This window comes from Gobius niger, assembly GCF_951799975.1.
Source record: "Gobius niger genome assembly, chromosome: 1".
Taxonomy (NCBI): Eukaryota; Metazoa; Chordata; class Actinopteri; order Gobiiformes; family Gobiidae; genus Gobius; species Gobius niger.
In genome coordinates this window covers 73,096,065-73,116,066 of record NC_136852.1, presented here as the reverse complement: position 1 = coordinate 73,116,066, position 20,002 = coordinate 73,096,065, and the positions used below count along the sequence as shown (strand labels likewise).

The following is a 20,002-nucleotide window of genomic DNA, read 5'->3' as shown; positions in this document are numbered from 1 at the left end:
TCCATTTTTTGTCATTTTTTGTCACATTTTTGTTACATTTTTGTAATTTTTTTGTTACATTTTCGTCATTTTTTTTGTCATTTTTTTGTCATTTTTTTGGTCAAATTTTTATCATTTTTTGGTCAAATTTTTGTCAAATTTTTGTCATTTTTCTGTCATTTTTTTGTAATTTTTTTGTCAAATTTTTGTAATTTTTCTGTCATTTTTTTGTCACATTTCTGTAATTTTTTGGGTCCAATTTTAGTCATTTTTTCGTCATTTATTGTCAATTTCTTGTGACATTTTTGTGACATTTTTGCCACTTTTTTTGGTCAAATTTGTATCACATTTTTTTCTTTTTTTGTCATTTTTTTTCTTAATTTTTTTGTCAATTGTTTATCAAATTTTGGTATTTTTTGTCAGATTTTTGCAATTTTTTTGTCAATTTTTTCTCACTTTTTGTCACATTTCCATCATTGTTTTCGTCTCAGTTCTGTCGCTATTTTCCCACCTTTTTTCCAGAAGCTTTTGGATTGGGGTAAAGCCAAACTGGAGAAAAAGTGCTCGGTTCAGGTGGGAGTTAAGGGGTTAACATATATCATGTTTTCACCCTTAATATTTTCCGAATCGTTACACAATTTTGATTTGAGTTCAGAGCTGACTGTTTGAGTGCGACGCCGTCTCTCTGGTTTTCTTCTCAGCGCTCTCCGCTGTCTCCGAGGCCTGGGAGAGGCGCAGCGCTCTCCTGAAGATGTTCTTCATGGCCGGGCTGGAGAAGTAGTAGACCACAGGGTCCAGCACGCTGTTCAGGTAGGTCAGACTCACGGTGATGTAGAACACGGTGGTCAGATCCTCCATCGCGGGACAAACCTCTGCTGGCGACAGATTCCGGATGGCGCTGTTGGTTTTTAACCAAATGATGACCTGGGTGACGTTACTGGGGAGGAAGCAGATCACGAAGAGGACGACCACCACCACGATGAAGAACAGCGCCTTCTTGATCTTTGCGTGCTGAGCGATTTGCCGTCCCTTGAGGTGAGAGGTGATGCTGACCGTGCAGAACAGAATGACAGCCAAGGGCACATAGAAGGAGAACAGAAACGCAAATTTGTGCCAAGTGAAGTTCAGAGTGATGTCCTTGTGCTCCACTTTGAAGCTCTCGCAGAGGGTGGTGTTGGCGTGTTCGAGGGTGAAGACCTGCGCGCTCATGGAGACGGCCAGCAGCCACAGCACAGACGCCCCACACATGGCTCTGGACGGGCTCAGGAAGTTCACGGAGTGGTGAGGGCGGACCACGCGCATGTATCTGTCCAAAGCTATGGCCATGAGGAACAAGGCGCTGCCGCTGCGGTTCATGGCCAGCATGAAGAGGCAGATGTTGCAGAACGAGCCGCCGAAGTTCCACCGAAGCCGCGAGACGTAGTAGCTGGCCCTGAACGGCAGCACCAGGATGAGCAGGAAGTCGCTCGTGGCCAGGTTGAAGAGGAGCACCGTGCTGCTCTTCCAGGGCTTCACGTGGAAGCAGAAGATCCACAGGGCCAGGCCGTTCCCCAGAGCTCCCAGCACAAACTGAGTGACCAGCAGAGGAGGCAGCACGGCGGACAGGACCGTCCCGTTGAAGGAGCAAAGCATGATGAGCTTGTTCTTCCCTGCAGCTGCTGACAGAAGTGATGCTCACAAACACCAGACCGCATTCTGCTGATATGTTTTATACTCAGCGTATGTACCACAGGAAACAGCTGTTCCTCTTTCCATTTCAGGTCACACCTATTGTGCAGAGCCACTAACACCGTGCGTGCTGTAATAGAAATACTGAAAACCTAGAGTGCTCAGGAAGTTAATATCATAATGTATTTTTGGGGGAACAGAGACTTAAGAGAAAAACAAACAAAAAACAATTCACTCTTCCCACATCAAAATTCACAATTTACATTTTCTAAAAAGCCTGTATTGTGCTGGGCTGATGCATATTAGGGCTGTCACGGTATGAAAATTTTACCTCACGGTTATTATGACCAAAATTATCACGGTTTTCGGTTTTATCGCGGAATTTTTTTTAAATGTGTGTTAATATGTTCAGAAAGCATTGATAGTCCTACACAAACTGAAAGAGTTTCCATAAAGTGTAACAGTGCTTGTTACATTAAAAAAAATACAGACAAAGCCTTTTCACATCAAAGTAAAGGAACTATTACGATGTGTTGTTGATCGTTTCGAGGGTTTTACATGTGCTATTTATAACACCAGAAACGAAGATAAACCGTCTATATCAGGAAAACTGTTGTTGTCCTTCCAGTGAGCTTTGGCTTTGCAGATTTGGGAAAATGCCTCATTATTAAATTCATTAAACTGCGGCGAGAGTGAATCTGCCACCGGGAGCCCCGTAACGCACTGGGCCATCGTGCGGAGGTATCCGGACACGGCTTATGCTGGCGGTGGCGCTGCAGCCGCACTATGAGGCGACTCGTTACATTCTCCCTCAACCCAAAGTCCCACATCAGCATTTCAGCTAAAGCGCTAACGTTAGCTTCCTGCTATAGAGCTGTGGAGACGGTCACGCTAACGTTAGCTTCCTGCTATAGAGCTGTGGGAGACGGTCACGCTAACGTTAGCTTCCTGCTATAGAGCTGTGGGAGACGGTCACACTAACGTTAGCTTCCTGCTATAGAGGGAGACGGTCACGCTAACGGTAGCTTCCTGCTATAGAGCTGTGGAGACGGTCACGCTAACGTTAGCTTCCTGCTATAGAGGGAGACGGTCACGCTAACGTTAGCTTCCTGCTATAGAGCTGTGGGAGACGGTCACGCTAACGTTAGCTTCCTGCTATAGAGCTGTGGGAGACGGTCACGCTAACGTTAGCTTCCTGCTATAGAGGGAGACGGTCACGCTAACGTTAGCTTCCTGCTATAGAGCTGTGGGAGACGGTCACGCTAACGTTAGCTTCCTGCTATAGAGCTGTGGGAGACGGTCACGCTAACGTTAGCTTCCTGCTATAGAGCTGAGACGGTCACGCTAACGTTAGCTTCCTGCTATAGAGCTGTGGAGACGGTCACGCTAACGTTAGCTTCCTGCTATAGAGGGAGACGGTCACGCTAACGTTAGCTTCCTGCTATAGAGCTGTGGAGACGGTCACGCTAACGTTAGCTTCCTGCTATAGAGCTGTGGGAGACGGTCACGCTAACGTTAGCTTACTGCTATAGAGGGAGACGGTCACGCTAACGTTAGCTTCCTGCTATAGAGCTGAGACGGTCACGCTAACGTTAGCTTCCTGCTATAGAGCTGTGGAGACGGTCACGCTAACGTTAGCTTCCTGCTATAGAGCTGTGGGAGACGGTCACGCTAACGTTAGCTTCCTGCTATAGAGCTGTGGAGACGGTCACGCTAACGTTAGCTTCCTGCTATAGAGCTGTGGAGACGGTCACGCTAACGTTAGCTTCCTGCTATAGAGCTGTGGAGACGGTCACGCTAACGTTAGCTTCCTGCTATAGAGCTGTGGGAGACGGTCACGCTAACGTTAGCTTCCTGCTATAGAGCTGTGGGAGACGGTCACGCTAACGTTAGCTTACTGCTATAGAGCTGTGACGGTCACGCAGGAGAGTCAGAGGTTCGAAGTCTTGCTGCTTAAGAGACACTTTTTCCTGCACGTTCCACAAACAGGAAAACTGTCTCTAAAACTGTCCTTCAGCTTCTTCAAACACACAAACATGTCCAGACTTCAGGCTCGGTCTCTGAGGCTGATCCTGCGCTGTCGTGTCGGACATGATTCCAGCTCAGAGAAAGTTTAGTTTTGGTTGTAGCTCCAGAGGCGCCTGCGGCAGCTTCAGCAGAGGAAACGGCGCCTCATGAGGCTCATTTTGCCGACACCGCGGGCGCCGTAATCCACCGAGAAAATGTATTTTTTCAAAAACAAGACGGTAATTATTATTGTCAACATTTTAACCAGGGTTTACCGCTACACCGGTAACCGTGACATCCCTAATACATTTTTAAATATATATTGCTGGTTTCTTCCACGAGTATCGGCTCCAACAAGCCTTTGCCAAGAAGTTTTTTGTTTTTCTCTTGTTTTTCACTAAATCGTTTATATCAGTAATACAGTTAACACATTTTTGGTACATCCTGTGTGTAATTATTGTTTCATTGTGTTGTTTAGCAGAAGTGTTTAGAGCAGAGATTAGAGCAGAAATAGCAACACTCCTGTTTTGCTGCGCCCTGGAACGCTGCAGGCCCAGCTGTTTATCCAGGTCTGGTGAAGAATGTAACGGTCAACAGTTCACACTTCAGCTCCTCTCTCTGACTGAGGTCATGAAGCTCAGTCTGAATGTAGTGAGGACCAAAAGAGGAGGTTTGTCTGTTATTTACCTTTTATTGGGAACATCAACATCAAGAGCACATGTGTTTGAGTCTTAGAGAAGTGAATCTTGATCTGCAGCTCCAAGTACTGTCCTAACAATGCTTCTGAGAGAGATCTGCAGAAGTCAGGTCTCTGTTTGGAAGTTTATACTAGTCTCCAGTGCAGATGAAGAGTGTGGTCACTGGTCGGTCAAAAGAACCACAAAGTAAAAGCAGCATGAGAACTGTTGTCCAACTCATTTCACACAGATCTTTATCTTTATTACGGATCCCCATAAAATATTACCACAGCAATAACTATTCTTCCTGAGGTCCACAACGACACAAACATATACAATAACACACAAACACATAGTCCACATGTAAAGCTGACATTATCAGTTACAAGTAGAATTTACAGCTACATCATAGACATTGATGTCTATGTACATTGATGATGTCAGCAGACAGTGCTTCTGCTGGATTTTTGCCATTTTTTGCTGGATTTTTTTCTTTTTTTTTTGCTGGATTATTGCAATTTTTTGCTGGATTTTTGCAATTTTTTTGCTGGATTTTTGTCTTTTTCTTCTCGTTTTTTTGTCGCCATTTTGAAGAAGAAGACTTTGGAGAACAGGAGAAAACATGTTCAGGTGGGAGTTAAGAGGTTAAAGAACAAAATTAATATTAGCCTTATTTTGTGTATTAATTTACAAATATGTTTCATTAATGTTGCTTGTATTTTGTTGTATTTTAGAATGTTGCTGCACTGTTCTTATAAATGCTTTTTAAGCAGCATTTGTTTACAGTATTTCCTTAGTGTAAAAACATATTGCATTGAAACAATAAATATTATCTTGATTTTAAGACTTAATGAACTTTCATGTGATGAATGTTTCTCAACATGAGTAAAATGATTATTTTAGTTCATCCCAAAGCCACAAACAAAGTAATGTGGCTTTATTCTCTTCGATGCAAAGAGCATTACATTGGAGAAACCAAACAAATGTTACAGAAGAGACTTTATCAACACTGCAGGGAAAGCAGTCTGCTGTTCACCTCAACCTCAAAGCCACCAACCACTCCTTTGAAGACAGAGAGGTTAAAATTTGAGCGAGAGAAAAACAGCGGTTTGAAAGACGAGTCAAAGAAGGAAGAAAATCCCTCCATCAGGACTTTCTCCACTGTACAGTCACCTCCTGCAGCCTCCCTTCAGCCCAGGCCTAGACTGCTCTGTCATGCTAATGCTAATGCTAATGCTAATGCTAATGCTAATGCTAATGAGGCTGAAACGCAGATCAGACAGACAGATCAATAGGCAGGTATTGTTTGTTTGTTTGTTTGTTAACTTTATTGTCTCCGTAGGGAAATTTGTCCTCTGCATTTAACCCATCCTTCGATGCCGCTGGGGCGACCCGTAAGGAGCAGTGGTCGACGGCAGTGCCGCGCCCGGGGACCCGTCTCCATGATGTGGAGCCAGGCTGACGGTCAGAATCACCTGGCTGGAGGATTCACCTATTGCACATGTTTTTAGTGGAGTACCCGGAGGAAACCTACGCAGACACGGGGAGAACATGCAAACTCCACACAGAAAGGCCCCGTCTTTGGTGGGAGTCGAACCCGGGACCTTCTAGCTGTGAAGCGGAGGCGCTAACCGCTGCGCTACCGTGTAATTAGCAGCGATCAGCTGAGATTAGGGTCATTCAGACAACTCAGGTGTGAGTTAGGTCGTTAGGACTTAGAACTACAAAGACTGACTCTCGTTGGGGTCTCACCATCTTTCGCCCCACAAGCCCGTGACGCACAGAAATCTACCCAGCATGCACCACTGTCATAACTGCGTCCGTCTGGCTCATCTGGAATGAGTCTAATGTTATCGGATATTATGCGTCAAACATCAATAAATGCTTATCTTTTCACCTTAAAGGGCTGACCAAAGCAAACCTAGCATTTATATAATCGCGGACACTTGGCATCACTTTCACAAAAAGGACTTTTGTGGAGGCTCAATGCTCAATGCCTGGAGGAAGTGGGAATCGGTACGAGGAGCACATGTTACGGCTGGAAAGATGGACGACTCTTTCTTGGTGCTGCACATTAATATAGTTGCTGTAAAACATTTAAGGCGCCGAGGGGGAAAATAGAATCTTTTAGGAAACACATTTTTCACTCTTTTTAGCCATTTTCTGGTGCAATATGAACTTATTTATCACATACAAATAAAGCCAAGTGTAAATCTGGTCCATATGGATATTTTCTCACAGCAGATTGTTCTGTAGAAGTGAAAAAAACAGCAGTTGTAGCTAGCGCTAGCTAACTGTTAGCATTGGCCCGATTAGCATTCTCAGTTTTTTTGTATGTATTTTTGGGCTGTTGAATCACTTTGCTCCTCTCCATGTTTTCCCCCTTAACTGTTTTCAAACATGACCATATAAGGGCGACTCCAGAGAGGCCGTCCGTATCTATCACGTACTGACAGAACTTCTTCACAAAATATTCAAAGTCTGGAGTTTAACTACTTTACACAATTCAAAAGCATTAACAAAACCCTTTAACTGTATTTAACTACCTTTTAATCATGTTTAATCACTAATGAATTGTATTTATCTCGTGTTTCCTCTTATGAAACAAGACCTACTGTACTGTTTGCCTGTATACTCCACTTAGCACACTTAGCTTAGCTTAGCTGACCACACATAACTGATACATAACTGATGTGCTAATTGTAAACAGAAAACTAAACGTTTGTTGGGAATGTCCATAACATAATATTCCGTTTAGCCTCATATTTCCAAGTATCTCTGGGCACTTACGTCGTGAATTTACCCTCGTGCTGACTTAAACTGTATTTTGCTTGGTCATCGCGGTGACCGTTGGACCAGCGTCCGCCATCTTGAACCGTAACCTGGTCGTGACTCGTAAATCTACAAAACACTTCCTAGTTTAACATAACTTACTGTAAAGGTACAAACGAAACTCTACTACTGTTTATGGGCGTTTACCATCCAGCTTACCTGTAAAACATTTAAAAATAATAATGTTGAGATCGGAGCTGCCTCTGCTTCTCTCTTATCTCGTACAGACAGGGCTTCTACTGCAGCGCCCTCTGCTGATGTAACAGAATATTGCATGTTTCACGCACATCCAAAGGCAGTAAATATACATATATATATTTTACAGTCTCTATGGCAGGGGAGGAAGTTTTCTTATCAGAGGCCAATTTTTTTCATTGTAAAAAGACCGAGGGCCGAAGTCGCCAATTTTAGGCCAAAGCAAAACACTGGAAAAAAACATCTTAAATGAGATAAATGACTTAAAATTGCTTGAATAAAGGTTCTTTATGTTGAATTGAGTCTGTTTAGATCAGTGGTTCTCAACCTGGGGGTCGGGACCCCCATGGGAGTCGCGAGACAAATTTGGGGGGTCGCCAGATCATTTAGATAAATATACATATTTTCGTTAGCAAATAATCTAATGTTTTATTGTAGCGTCATGCGTTTGCTATTGTACCAGAGGGCCATTATTTGTTCGTAGTTTCATGAATTTTATTTCAGCCATTTTTTTTTTTTAACTTTTTGTTTATTGACAAGTCAGGTACATTTTTTTCAGTTTTTCGTCCATTTTTTGTCAATTTTTTGTCAATTTTTTGTCAATTTTTCTCACTTTTTTGTCAAATTTTTGTCTTTTTTTTGTACATTTTTCTCACTTTTTTGTCAATTTTTTTTTAATTTTTTTTGTCAAATTCTTATCACTTTTTGTCCATTTTTTCTAAATTTTTCGTCAAATTTTTCTCACTTTTTGTCAAATTTTTGGCACTTTTTTCACATTTTCATCCTTGTTTTGTCTCAGTTTTGTCGCTAAAATCCCCCAAATAAAAAAAATTAAACCCCCGGAAAAAAAACAAACAGAAAAATTAAAAGACATGGAAAAAAAAAAATAGTAATAATAGTAATAATAATTTAAAAAAAATAAGTAAATAAATAAAATAAAACGTGGAAATGTGGTCCTACAAACAACATTATGAGAACTTATCTCCACTATTTAACAATTGGGTGGGGGGTCACGAACCCCTTTACCTGTTATAATGGGGGTCGCGGCTCCAAAAGGTTGAGAACCACTGGTTTAGACTAATCTAAGATAAAGACACAAATGTTGATGCCAATGGAACAAACAGAAAACCCACAAATTAACGTTTACTTTTAAAAAGATTTGTTTTTCACTTGAAATACAATATAATCTGAATTAGGAGAATAATGACTTGTTCCATTGGCGATAAGATGTTTTCTCTGATCCAAGACCAAACCAAATCTACTCAAACTTTAGATTCACTTAATTCAAGTAGGTTTCTGTCATTTCTTCCTTCAAATTATTATTATTTTTCCAGTGCACTTTCTACAAATGCCAGAGTTGTTCATAATATGGCCTCATTGGGTGTATTAACAGTATTTCTCCCATTTAACCCTAAAAATGTTAAAGCACTTTCTGATTTGTGTCATAATGGAAGCACGTACAAGTTGAATAAGAGGGATTTATTAATGTTTTTATTTATTTCCACTTTTACCTTTAGTTTATTTTTACAGCCTATATTATTATTGCACGATAACAAGGTCAAATAACTCTATATCAGACTCATGTAGTAAAAACCTGTTCTACTGCACTGTGTGGTCTCTCTCTCCACACGCACATCTGCACCTGCACATCTGTGAACACTCTCACGCTGTTGTCCTATCATGTCCTCATTTCGTATATTTTATTTTTATTTAAATTTTCTTCATGCATGCCCTTGTAGCCTTATAGTTTTAAAGTTTGTACAGCTTATTTTTATCTAAAATCCCTGTTCTCAAACAATGGCAATAAATACAATTCTGATTCTGATTTTCTCCAGTTCAGCTTTACCCAAATCTAAAAGTTACAGGCTACGGGTCAGAGTAATGCCTCATTTGAAAGACCTACAAAACCTCTCAGAATGGATCTTTGTCCTCGTTCTTTTGTGGTGTTTTTGTCACTTTTACACGACATAAAAGAGTCAAAATGAGATGACGCAGAACTGGAAAAAAGGGACCACACTGGCCTATAAGCTATAAACCCTCCACGAAGCTTCTAGATTTGGGTAATGCCGAACTGGGGAAAATGCGGTTGGTAAGAGGTTAATCAGCTGGTTTGGTGCAGGTTTGGTTGTCTCATGTACAGGACAAAAACTATTAGGTTTGTCAGACTGATGATGTATTTTAACATTGTGGCCCCTCCAAGGAGAGTTATTGGTCCTTAAGCTGAGTAACATTATTAGGCCTGGGTAACATTTAAAAAAAAATGTATACCGGTACTTTAACGTTTCTTATCCCAATACCAATACTAAGATATTTGTCATTTATTTTGCGGCTCTTCACAACGTAAGTAGAAGCTCCGTTGATTTGAATGGGATTTCCCAACGTTCTACCGGTCATTACGGTCCCTTACTTAGAACCATGAAACAGATTAATAATATAATTTTATTTATTTTCCTTCCATTTCATGTCTACTGCATTTCTATCATTGGATTGAGGTGAAACAACCAAGACATTTCCGTTAAAGGGGGGGTATTATGCAAAATGGACTTTTTCAAGCTTTACATCATGTTATTCTGTCACTCCCTCATTAAAAACATGCCTGAAGTGTTGCCTTGGCACATTCACGTATTTTTGAGTAATCTGTAAAAACTCTGATGGCGGCCATTTTAGGGATAGGTTTGCCTGAGTCCTCCTAGGAACGCCCCCACCTCCTGGAGACGCCTCCGAGCTTTCGTCACCAGCCGAGTAACCAACCACTGCTCCTCAGCAGAACCCCCTCCCCACTGATGCCACAGACAGCGTGTGGAGGGGGCGTGTCGGAAAGGCTCAGAGGTTCTTAAAGAGACAGAGGCCTATTTCAAGACATTCACTACAGCCATTTTGAGAGAGACATTTTATACAAGGCAGTTATTCTAATTTACGGCATTTACAGACCAACAGAAGGTTTGCTCATCATTGTAGTGTGATATAGACTGGAGCTGTGTGACTGAAAAAAGCAGAATACCCCCTCTTTAAGATTAAGATTTGGAGGCTTAATGCAGCTCCGTCTCTCAGAAAAAAATATTACTTTTTGATGCTAGTTGTGTAGAATAATTAATTACATTTGCAGTAAAAACTACCATCTCTGGTGATGTGTGCATGTGACCGGCTTGCTCTTCCACCTCGAGATGGAAACTATTCCGGGCGCAGACTCGGTCATGGTTAGAGGTGGCCCGACCGGATTGTCACGTTGCAGGTGTGGGTGGAGCCGCCCCGCATGCAGCTTTGTTTGTGAGGGAGACGGGAGCAGCAACGGGACAAAAGGATGTGTTTGCCCTACAGGTTCTACAGGACGGAGCACATTTCTACACACAACGACTGAGCCAGAGCGAGGACAGTCACACTAAAGAAAGGACACACACTAAAGAAAGGACAGTCACACTAAAGAAAGGACAGTCACACTAAAGAAAGGACAGTCACACTAAAGAAAGGACAGTCACACTAAAGAAAGGACAGTCACACTAATGAAAGGACAGTCACACTAAAGAAAGGACAGTTACACTAAAGAAAGGACAGTTACACTAAAGAAAGGACAGTCACATTAAAGAAACGACAGTCACACTAAAGAAAGGACAGTCACAGTAAAGAAAGGACAGTCACACTAAAGAAAGGACAGTCACACTAGCGAAAGGACAGTCACACTAAAGAAAGGACAGTCACACTAAAGAAAGGACAGTCACACTAAAGAAAGGACAGTCACGCTAACGAAAGGACAGTCACACTAAAGAAAGGACAGTAACACTAAAGAAAGGACAGTCACACTAACGAAAGGACAGTCACACTAAAGAAAGGACAGTCACGCTAACGAAAGGACAGTCACACTAAAGAAAGGACAGTCACACTAAAGAAAGGACAGTAACACTAAAGAAAGGACAGTCACGCTAACGAAAGGACAGTCACACTAAAGAAAGGACAGTAACACTAAAGAAAGGACAGTCACACTAACGAAAGGACAGTCACACTAAAGAAAGGACAGTTACACTAAAGAAAGGACAGTTACACTAAAGAAAGGACAGTCACACTAAAGAAAGGACAGACACACTAAAGAAAGGACAGTCACACTAAAGAAAGGACAGTCACATTAAAGAAAGGACAGTCACAGTAAAGAAAAGACGGTCACACTAAAGAAAGGACAGTCACATTAAAGAAAGGACAGTCACACTAACGAAAGGACAGTCACACTAAAGAAAGTACAGTCACACTCATTTAAAAGCTAAGACTTAAAAAACTCAACAGATTTTTCCTTGCGTTGTCACTTTTTTACTGTATTTTTTGTGCTTTTTTGTTGCTATTTCGTCCATTTTTTGTCGCTTTGTTGCACATTCATCCTCATTTACTTCTCGTCGCTATTTTGACGCTTTCTTCGAGAAGCTTTTAGATTAACTCCCACCTGAACCGAGCACGTTTTCTCCAGTTTGGCTTTACCCCAGTCCAAAAGCTTCTGGAAAAAAGCTGTGATAAAGCAACAAAACTGAGACGAAAACATTGACAAAAAAGTGACAAAAAATTGAAGAAAAAATGACAAAAAAATGACAAAAATGTGACGAAAAATGACAAAAAATGTGAAAAAAATTTGCTAAAAATTTGACAAAAAATGACAGAAAAATTATAAAAAATTGACCAAAAAAATGACCAAAAAAATGACAAGAATGTGACAAAAATGTGATTAAAAAATTGATGAAAAAATGACAAAAATGTGAAAAAATGACCAAAAAAAATGACCAAAAAATTGCAAAAATGAGTTGAATACCCAATAAAAAAATGATGGGAAAAAAATCTGATGACGTGAGGAAAAAGATCCTCTCGGTTCAGGCGGGAGTTAAGAGGTTAAACACTATTTGGGGGTCACACTAAAGAAAGGACAGTCACACTAAAGAAAGGACAGACACACTAAAGAAAGGACAGTTACGCTAACGAAAGGACAGTCACACTAACGAAAGGACAGTCACACTAAAGAAAGGACAGTCACACTAAAGAAAGGACAGTTACACTAAAGAAAGGACAGTCACACTAAAGAAAGGACAGTCACACTAAAGAAAGGACAGTCACACTAAAGAAAGGACAGTTACACTAAAGAAAGGACAGTCACACTAAAGAAAGGACAGTCACACTAACGAAAGGACAGTCACACTAAAGAAAGGACAGAAACACTAAAGAAAGGACAGAAACACTAAAGAAAGGACAGTCACACTAACGAAAGGACAGTCACACTAACGAAAGGACAGTCACACTAAAGAAAGGACAGTCACACTAAAGAAAGGACAGTCACAGTAAAGAAAGGACAGTCACACTAAAGAAAGGACAGTCACACTCATTTAAAAGCTAAGACTTAAAAAACTCAACAGATTTTTCCTTGCGTTGTCACTTTTTTATTGTATTTTTTTGTGCTTTTTTGTTGCTATTTCGTCCATTTTTTGTCGCTTTGTTGCACTTTCATCCTCATTTACTTCTCGTCGCTGTTTTGACGCTTTCTTCAAGAAGCTTTTAGATTAACTCCCACCTGAACCGAGCACGTTTTCTCCAGTTTGGCTTTACCCCAGTCCAAAAGCTTCTGGAAAAAAGCTGTGATAAAGCAACAAAACTGAGACGAAAACAATGATGGAAATGTGACAAAAAAGTGAGAAAACATTGACAAAAAAGGGACAAAAAATTGAAGAAAAACTGACAAAAAAAATGACAAAAATGTGACGAAAAATGACAAAAAATGTGAAAAAAATGTGCTAAAAATTTGACAAAAAATGACAGAAAAATTATAAAAAATTGACCATAAAAAATGACCAAAAAAATGACAAGAATGTGACAAAAATGTGATTAAAAAATTGACGACAAAATGACAAAAATGTGAAAAAATGACCAAAAAAAATGACAAAAAAATTGCAAAAATGAATTGAATACCCAACAAAAAAATGATGGAAAAAAATCTGATGACGTGAGGAAAAAGATCCTCTCGGTTCAGGCGGGAGTTAAGAGGTTAAACACTATTTGGGGGTCACACTAAAGAAAGGAGAGTCACACTAAAGAAAGGACAGTCACACTAAAGAAAGGACAGTCACACTAAAGAAAGGACAGTCACACTAAAGAAAGGACAGTCACACTAAAGAAAGGACAGTCACACTAAAGAAAGGACAGTTACACTAAAGAAAGGACAGTCACATTACAGAAAGGACAGTCACACTAAAGAAAGGACAGTCACACTAAAGAAAGGACAGTCACACTAAAGAAAGGACAGTCACACTAACGAAAGGACAGTCACACTAAAGAAAGGACAGACACACTAAAGAAAGGACAGTCACACTAACGAAAGGACAGTCACACTAAAGAAAGGACAGTCACACTTAAGAAAGGACAGTTACACTAACGAAAGGACAGTCACACTAAAGAAAGGACAGTCACACTAAAGAAAGGACAGACACACTTAAGAAAGGACAGTTACACTAACGAAAGGACAGTCACACTAAAGAAAGGACAGTCACACTAAAGAAAGGACAGACACACTAAAGAAAGGACAGTCACACTAAAGAAAGGACAGTCACACTAAAGAAAGGACAGTCACACTAAAGAAAGGACAGACACACTAAAGAAAGGACAGTCACACTAACGAAAGGACAGTCACACTAAAGAAAGGACAGTTACACTAAAGAAAGGACAGTCACACTAAAGAAAGGACAGTCACACTACAGAAAGGACAGTCACACTAAAGAAAGGACAGTCACATTAACGAAAGGACAGTCACACTAAAGAAAGGACAGTCACACTAAAGAAAGGACAGTCACATTAACGAAAGGACAGTCACACTAAAGAAAGGACAGTCACACTAAAGAAAGGACAGTTACACTAAAGAAAGGACAGTTACACTAAAGAAAGGACAGTTACACTAAAGAAAGGACAGTTACACTAAAGAAAGGACAGTCACACTAAAGAAAGGACAGTCACACTAAAGAAAGGACAGTTACACTAAAGAAAGGACAGTCACACTAAAGAAAGGACAGTCACGCTAAAGACAGGACAGTCACACTAAAGAAAGGACAGTCACACTAAAGAAAGGACAGTCACATTAACGAAAGGACAGTCACACTAAAGAAAGGACAGTCACACTAACGAAAGGACAGTCACACTAAGGAAAGGACAGTCACACTAAAGAAAGGGCAGTCACACTAAAGAAAGGACAGTCACACTAAAGAAAGGACAGTTACACTAAAGAAAGGACAGTCACACTAACGAAAGGACAGTCACAGTAAAGAAAGGACAGTCACACTAACGAAAGGACAGTCACACTAAAGAAAGGACAGTCACACTAAAGAAAGGACAGTCACACTAAAGAAAGGAAAGTCACACTAAAGAAAGGACAGTCACACTAAAGACAGGAAAGTCACACTAAAGACAGGAAAGTCACACTAAAGACAGGAAAGTCACACTAAAGAAAGGACAGTCACAGTAAAGAAAGGACAGTCACAGTAAAGAAAGGACAGTCACACTAACGAAAGGACAGTTACACTAAAGAAAGGACAGTCACACTAAAGAAAGGACAGTTACACTAAAGAAAGGACAGTCACACTAAAGAAAGGACAGTCACACTAAAGAAAGGAAAGTCACACTAAAGAAAGGACAGTTACACTAAAGAAAGGAAAGTCACACTAAAGAAAGGACAGTTACACTAAAGAAAGGACAGTCACACTAAAGAAAGGACAGTTACACTAAAGAAAGGACAGTCACACTAAAGAAAGGACAGTCACACTAAAGAAAGGACAGTTACACTAAAGAAAGGACAGTCACACTAAAGAAAGGACAGTCACACTAAAGAAAGGACAGTCACACTAAAGAAAGGACAGTCACACTAACGAAAGGACAGTCACACTAACGAAAGGAGACAGGACAGTCACACTAAAGAAAGGACAGTCACACTAAAGAAAGGACAGTCACACTAAAGCTGTGTTTAAACAACTAAAACTATATTTTGATATAAATAATCTGAACACTGAATACCAACATGCATACAGAGAGGGACACTCCACAGCTACAGCCCTGGTTCAAATGACAGATGACTGGTTGAAGGATATAGATGAAAAAAGAATAGTAGGAGCTGTAATGTTGGATTTTACTGCAGCATTTGATATTCTTGATCATGAACTTTTGTTAAGCAAACTGAAATGTTATGGGTTTGGAATGCCAGCTCTGCAATGGTTCAGGAGTTATCTAACAAACAGGACGCAGAAAGTGTTTTTTAATGGGTCATATTCTGATCTCAGGCCTGTGTACTGCGGAGTGCCTCAGGGCAGCTGTCTTGGACCATTGTTGTATACGATTTACACAAATGATTTACCGACTGTACTCAATGCAGCAAGAATATCCATGTATGCAGATGACTCTACAGTGTACATGTCAGCTACAACAGCTGATGAACTATGTGCAAATTTAGACAAGGAGTTCACGGCAGTTGTCCAGTGGATAATTTCAAACAAATTAGTTCTAAATGTGAAGAAAACAAAAAGTATGATATTTGGCTCAAAATCCCTAATAAAAACAAATCCAGTGTTAAATCTCACAGTAGGTGCAACTATGGTAGAGCAGGTCGAAGAGGCAAAACTTTTAGGTATCACTTTAGATGACACGTTATCCTGGAAGAAACATGTGGACAACATCATTACTAAAATGGGAAATGGTCTCTCCGTTATAAGAAGATGTACAGGACTAATGCACATGACGAACACAAAAAGTAATTGTTTTACATGGAAAGCAACTAGACAAATAAGCCAAGCTCTGGTTCTGTCATATCTTGACTATTGCCCAATAGTGTGGTCAAACTGCAGCTGGGGTGGTCAAAGGGCTACAGAACGTACAAAACCGAGCAGCTCGACTGGTGCTACGCTGCGATTATACAACCAACACCAAAGTCATGCTGAATCGACTCAAGTGGTCGTCAGTAAAAGATAGATTATCATATTCATTATTGTCTTTCTTCAAAAATATAATAGTATCAAAGCGACCCAAAATTCTTTACCAGAGACTCTTATTTAGCAAAGATAAACATGACTATCCAACTAGACACGCCTTAGTGGGGAAATTTGTTTTACCAAAAGTACATTCAAACAGTGCTCAGAAAACATTTATGTACAGAGCAATGCATGCATGGAATATGCTACCTGAAAATCTAACGATGCTCGTAAATATAAAAACATTTAAATCGGCATTGAAAAAATGTTATCAACAACTGAACTGAACTGAAAATATACAAACTATTTCTTGAGATTTGATACATTATTGTTAAATTATGCCAAGAAAGTAGTGATTATGAATTGTGATACAGTAATATATTGTATACATTGTTGCGTGGCTTTTGTATCTTAATGTACTTTTCTTTTTTCTTTAATGTATTTCTTTATGTTTTTATATGTGGACCCCAGGAAGAATAGCGACAGCTCTGCTGTGCTAATGGGGATCCCAGCAATAAAAAAAAAAAAAAAAAAAAAAAGAAAGGACAGTCACACTCATTTAAAAGCTAAGACTTAAAAAACTCAACAGATTTTTCCTTGCGTTGTCACTTTTTTACTGTATTTTTTGCGCTTTTTTGTTGCTATTTCGTCCATTTTTTGTCGCTTTGTTGCACTTTCATCCTCATTTACTTCTCGTCGCTATTTTGACGCTTTCTTCAAGAAGCTTTTAGATTAACTCCCACCTGAACCGAGCACGTTTTCTCCAGTTTGGCTTTACCCCAGTCCAAAAGCTTCTGGAAAAAAGCTGTGATAAAGCAACAAAACTGAGACGAAAACAATGATGGAAATGTGACAAAAAAGTGAGAAAACATTGACAAAAAAGGGACAAAAAATTGAAGAAAAAATGACAAAAAAAATGACAAAAATGTGACGAAAAATGACAAAAAATGTGAACAAAATGTGCTAAAAATTTGACAAAAAATGACAGAAAAATTATAAAAAATTGACCAAAAAAAATGACCAAAAAAATGACAAGAATGTGACAAAAATGTGATTAAAAAATTGACGAAAAAATGACAAAAATGTGAAAAAATGACGGAAAAAATGACAAAAAAATTAGTTGAATACCCAACAAAAAAATGATGGGAAAAAAATCTGATGACGTGAGGATAAAAGATCCTCTCGGTTCAGGCGGGAGTTAAGAGGTTAAACACTATTTGGGGGTCACACTAAAGAAAGGACAGTCACACTAAAGAAAGGACAGTCACACTAAAGAAAGGACAGTTACACTAAAGAAAGGACAGTAACACTAAAGAAAGGACAGTCACACTAAAGAAAGGACAGTCACACTAACGAAAGGAGAGTCACACTAAAGAAAGGACAGTTACACTAAAGAAAGGACAGTTACACTAAAGAAAGGACAGTCACACTAAAGAAAGGACAGTCACACTAAAGAAAGGACAGTCACACTAAAGAAAGGACAGTCACACTAAAGAAAGGACAGTCACACTAAAGAAAGGACAGTCACACTAAAGAAAGGACAGTCACACTAAAGAAAGGACAGTCACACTAAAGAAAGGACAGTCACACTAAAGAAAGGACAGTCACACTAAAGAAAGGACAGTCACACTAAAGAAAGGACAGTCACAGTAAAGAAAGGACAGTCACACTAAAGAAAGGACAGTCACACTAAAGAAAGGACAGTCACACTAAAGAAAGGACAGTCACACTAACGAAAGGACAGTCACACTAAAGAAAGGACAGTCACACTAAAGAAAGGACAGTCACACTAAAGAAAGGACAGTCACACTAAAGAAAGGACAGTAACAGTAAAGAAAGGACAGACACACTAAAGAAAGGACAGTCACACTAAAGACAGGACAGTCACAGTAAAGAAAGGACAGTCACACTAACGAAAGGACAGTCACACTAAAGAAAGGACAGTCACACTAAAGAAAGGACAGTCACACTAACGAAAGGACAGTCACATTAAAGAAAGGACAGTCACACTAAAGAAAGGACAGTCACACTAAAGAAAGGACAGTCACACTAAAGAAAGGACAGTCACACTAAAGAAAGGACAGTCACACTAAAGAAAGGACAGTCACACTAAAGAAAGGACAGTCACACTAAAGAAAGGACAGTCACACTAAAGAAAGGACAGTCACACTAACGAAAGGACAGTCACACTAAAGAAAGGACAGTCACACTAAAGAAAGGACAGTCACACTAAAGAAAGGACAGTAACAGTAAAGAAAGGACAGACACACTAAAGAAAGGACAGTCACACTAAAGACAGGACAGTCACAGTAAAGAAAGGACAGTCACACTAACGAAAGGACAGTCACACTAAAGAAAGGACAGTCACACTAAAGAAAGGACAGTCACACTAACGAAAGGACAGTCACATTAAAGAAAGGACAGTCACACTAAAGAAAGGACAGTCACACTAAAGAAAGGACAGTCACACTCATTTAAAAGCTAAAACTTAAAAAACTCAACAGATTTTTCCTTGCGTTGTCACTTTTTTATTGTATTTTTTGTGCTTTTTTGTTGCTATTTCGTCCATTTTTTTGTCGCTTTGTTGCACTTTCATCCTCATTTACTTCTCGTCACTGTTTTGACTCTTTCTTCAAGAAGCTTTTAGATTAACTCCCACCTGAACCGAGCACGTTTTCTCCAGTTTGGCTTTACCCCAGTCCAAAAGCTTCTGGAAAAAAGCTGTGATAAAGCAACAAAACTGAGACGAAAACAATGATGGAAATGTGACAAAAAAGTGAGAAAACATTGACAAAAAAGTGACAAAAAATTGAAGAAAAAATGACCCAAAAAAATGACAAAAATGAGACGAAAAATGACAAAAAATTTGAAAAAAATGTGCTAAAAATTTGACAAAAAATGACAGAAAAATTATAAAAAATTGACCAAAAAAAATGACCAAAAAAATGACAAGAATGTGACAAAAATGTGATTAAAAAATTGACGAAAAAATGACAAAAATGTGAAAAAATGACCAAAAAAAATGACAGTCACACTAACGAAAGGACAGTCACACTAACGAAAGGACAGTCACACTAAAGAAAGGACAGTCACACTAAAGAAAGGACAGTCACACTAAAGAAAGGACAGTCACACTAAAGAAAGGACAGTTACACTAAAGAAAGGACAGTTACACTAAAGAAAGGACAGTCACACTAACGAAAGGACAGTCACACTAAAGAAAGGACAGTTACACTAAAGAAAGGACAGTTACACTAAAGAAAGGACAGTTACACTAAAGAAAGGACAGTCACACTAAAGAAAGGACAGTCACACTAAAGAAAGGACAGTCACACTAAAGAAAGGACAGTCACACTAAAGAAAGGACAGTCACACTAAAGAAAGGACAGACACACTAAAGAAAGGACAGTCACACTAAAGAAAGGACAGTCACACTAAAGAAAGGACAGTCACACTAAAGAAAGGACAGTCACACTAAAGAAAGGAAAGTCACACTCATTTAAAAGCTAAGACTTAAAAAACTCAACAGATTTTTCCTTGCGTTGTCACTTTTTTATTGTATTTTTTGTGCTTTTTTGTTGCTATTTCGTCCATTTTTTGTCGCTTTGTTGCACTTTCATCCTCATTTACTTCTCGTCGCTATTTTGACACTTTCTTCAAGAAGCTTTTAGATTTGGG

At 39.6% G+C, this 20,002-nt stretch overlaps 1 protein-coding gene across 1 annotated transcript; it reads right to left on the bottom strand.

The window, feature by feature from the left end:
* Window positions 1-623: 623 nt before the first annotated feature.
* On the bottom strand, window positions 624-1,615 carry LOC306978390 (hydroxycarboxylic acid receptor 2-like). Its single transcript, XM_079576913.1, has one exon. It carries the CDS (start codon window positions 1,609-1,611, stop codon window positions 631-633), a length of 981 nt encoding a protein of 326 aa, XP_079433039.1. The 5' UTR covers window positions 1,612-1,615; the 3' UTR covers window positions 624-630.
* Between the last annotated feature and the right edge of the window lie 18,387 nt (window positions 1,616-20,002).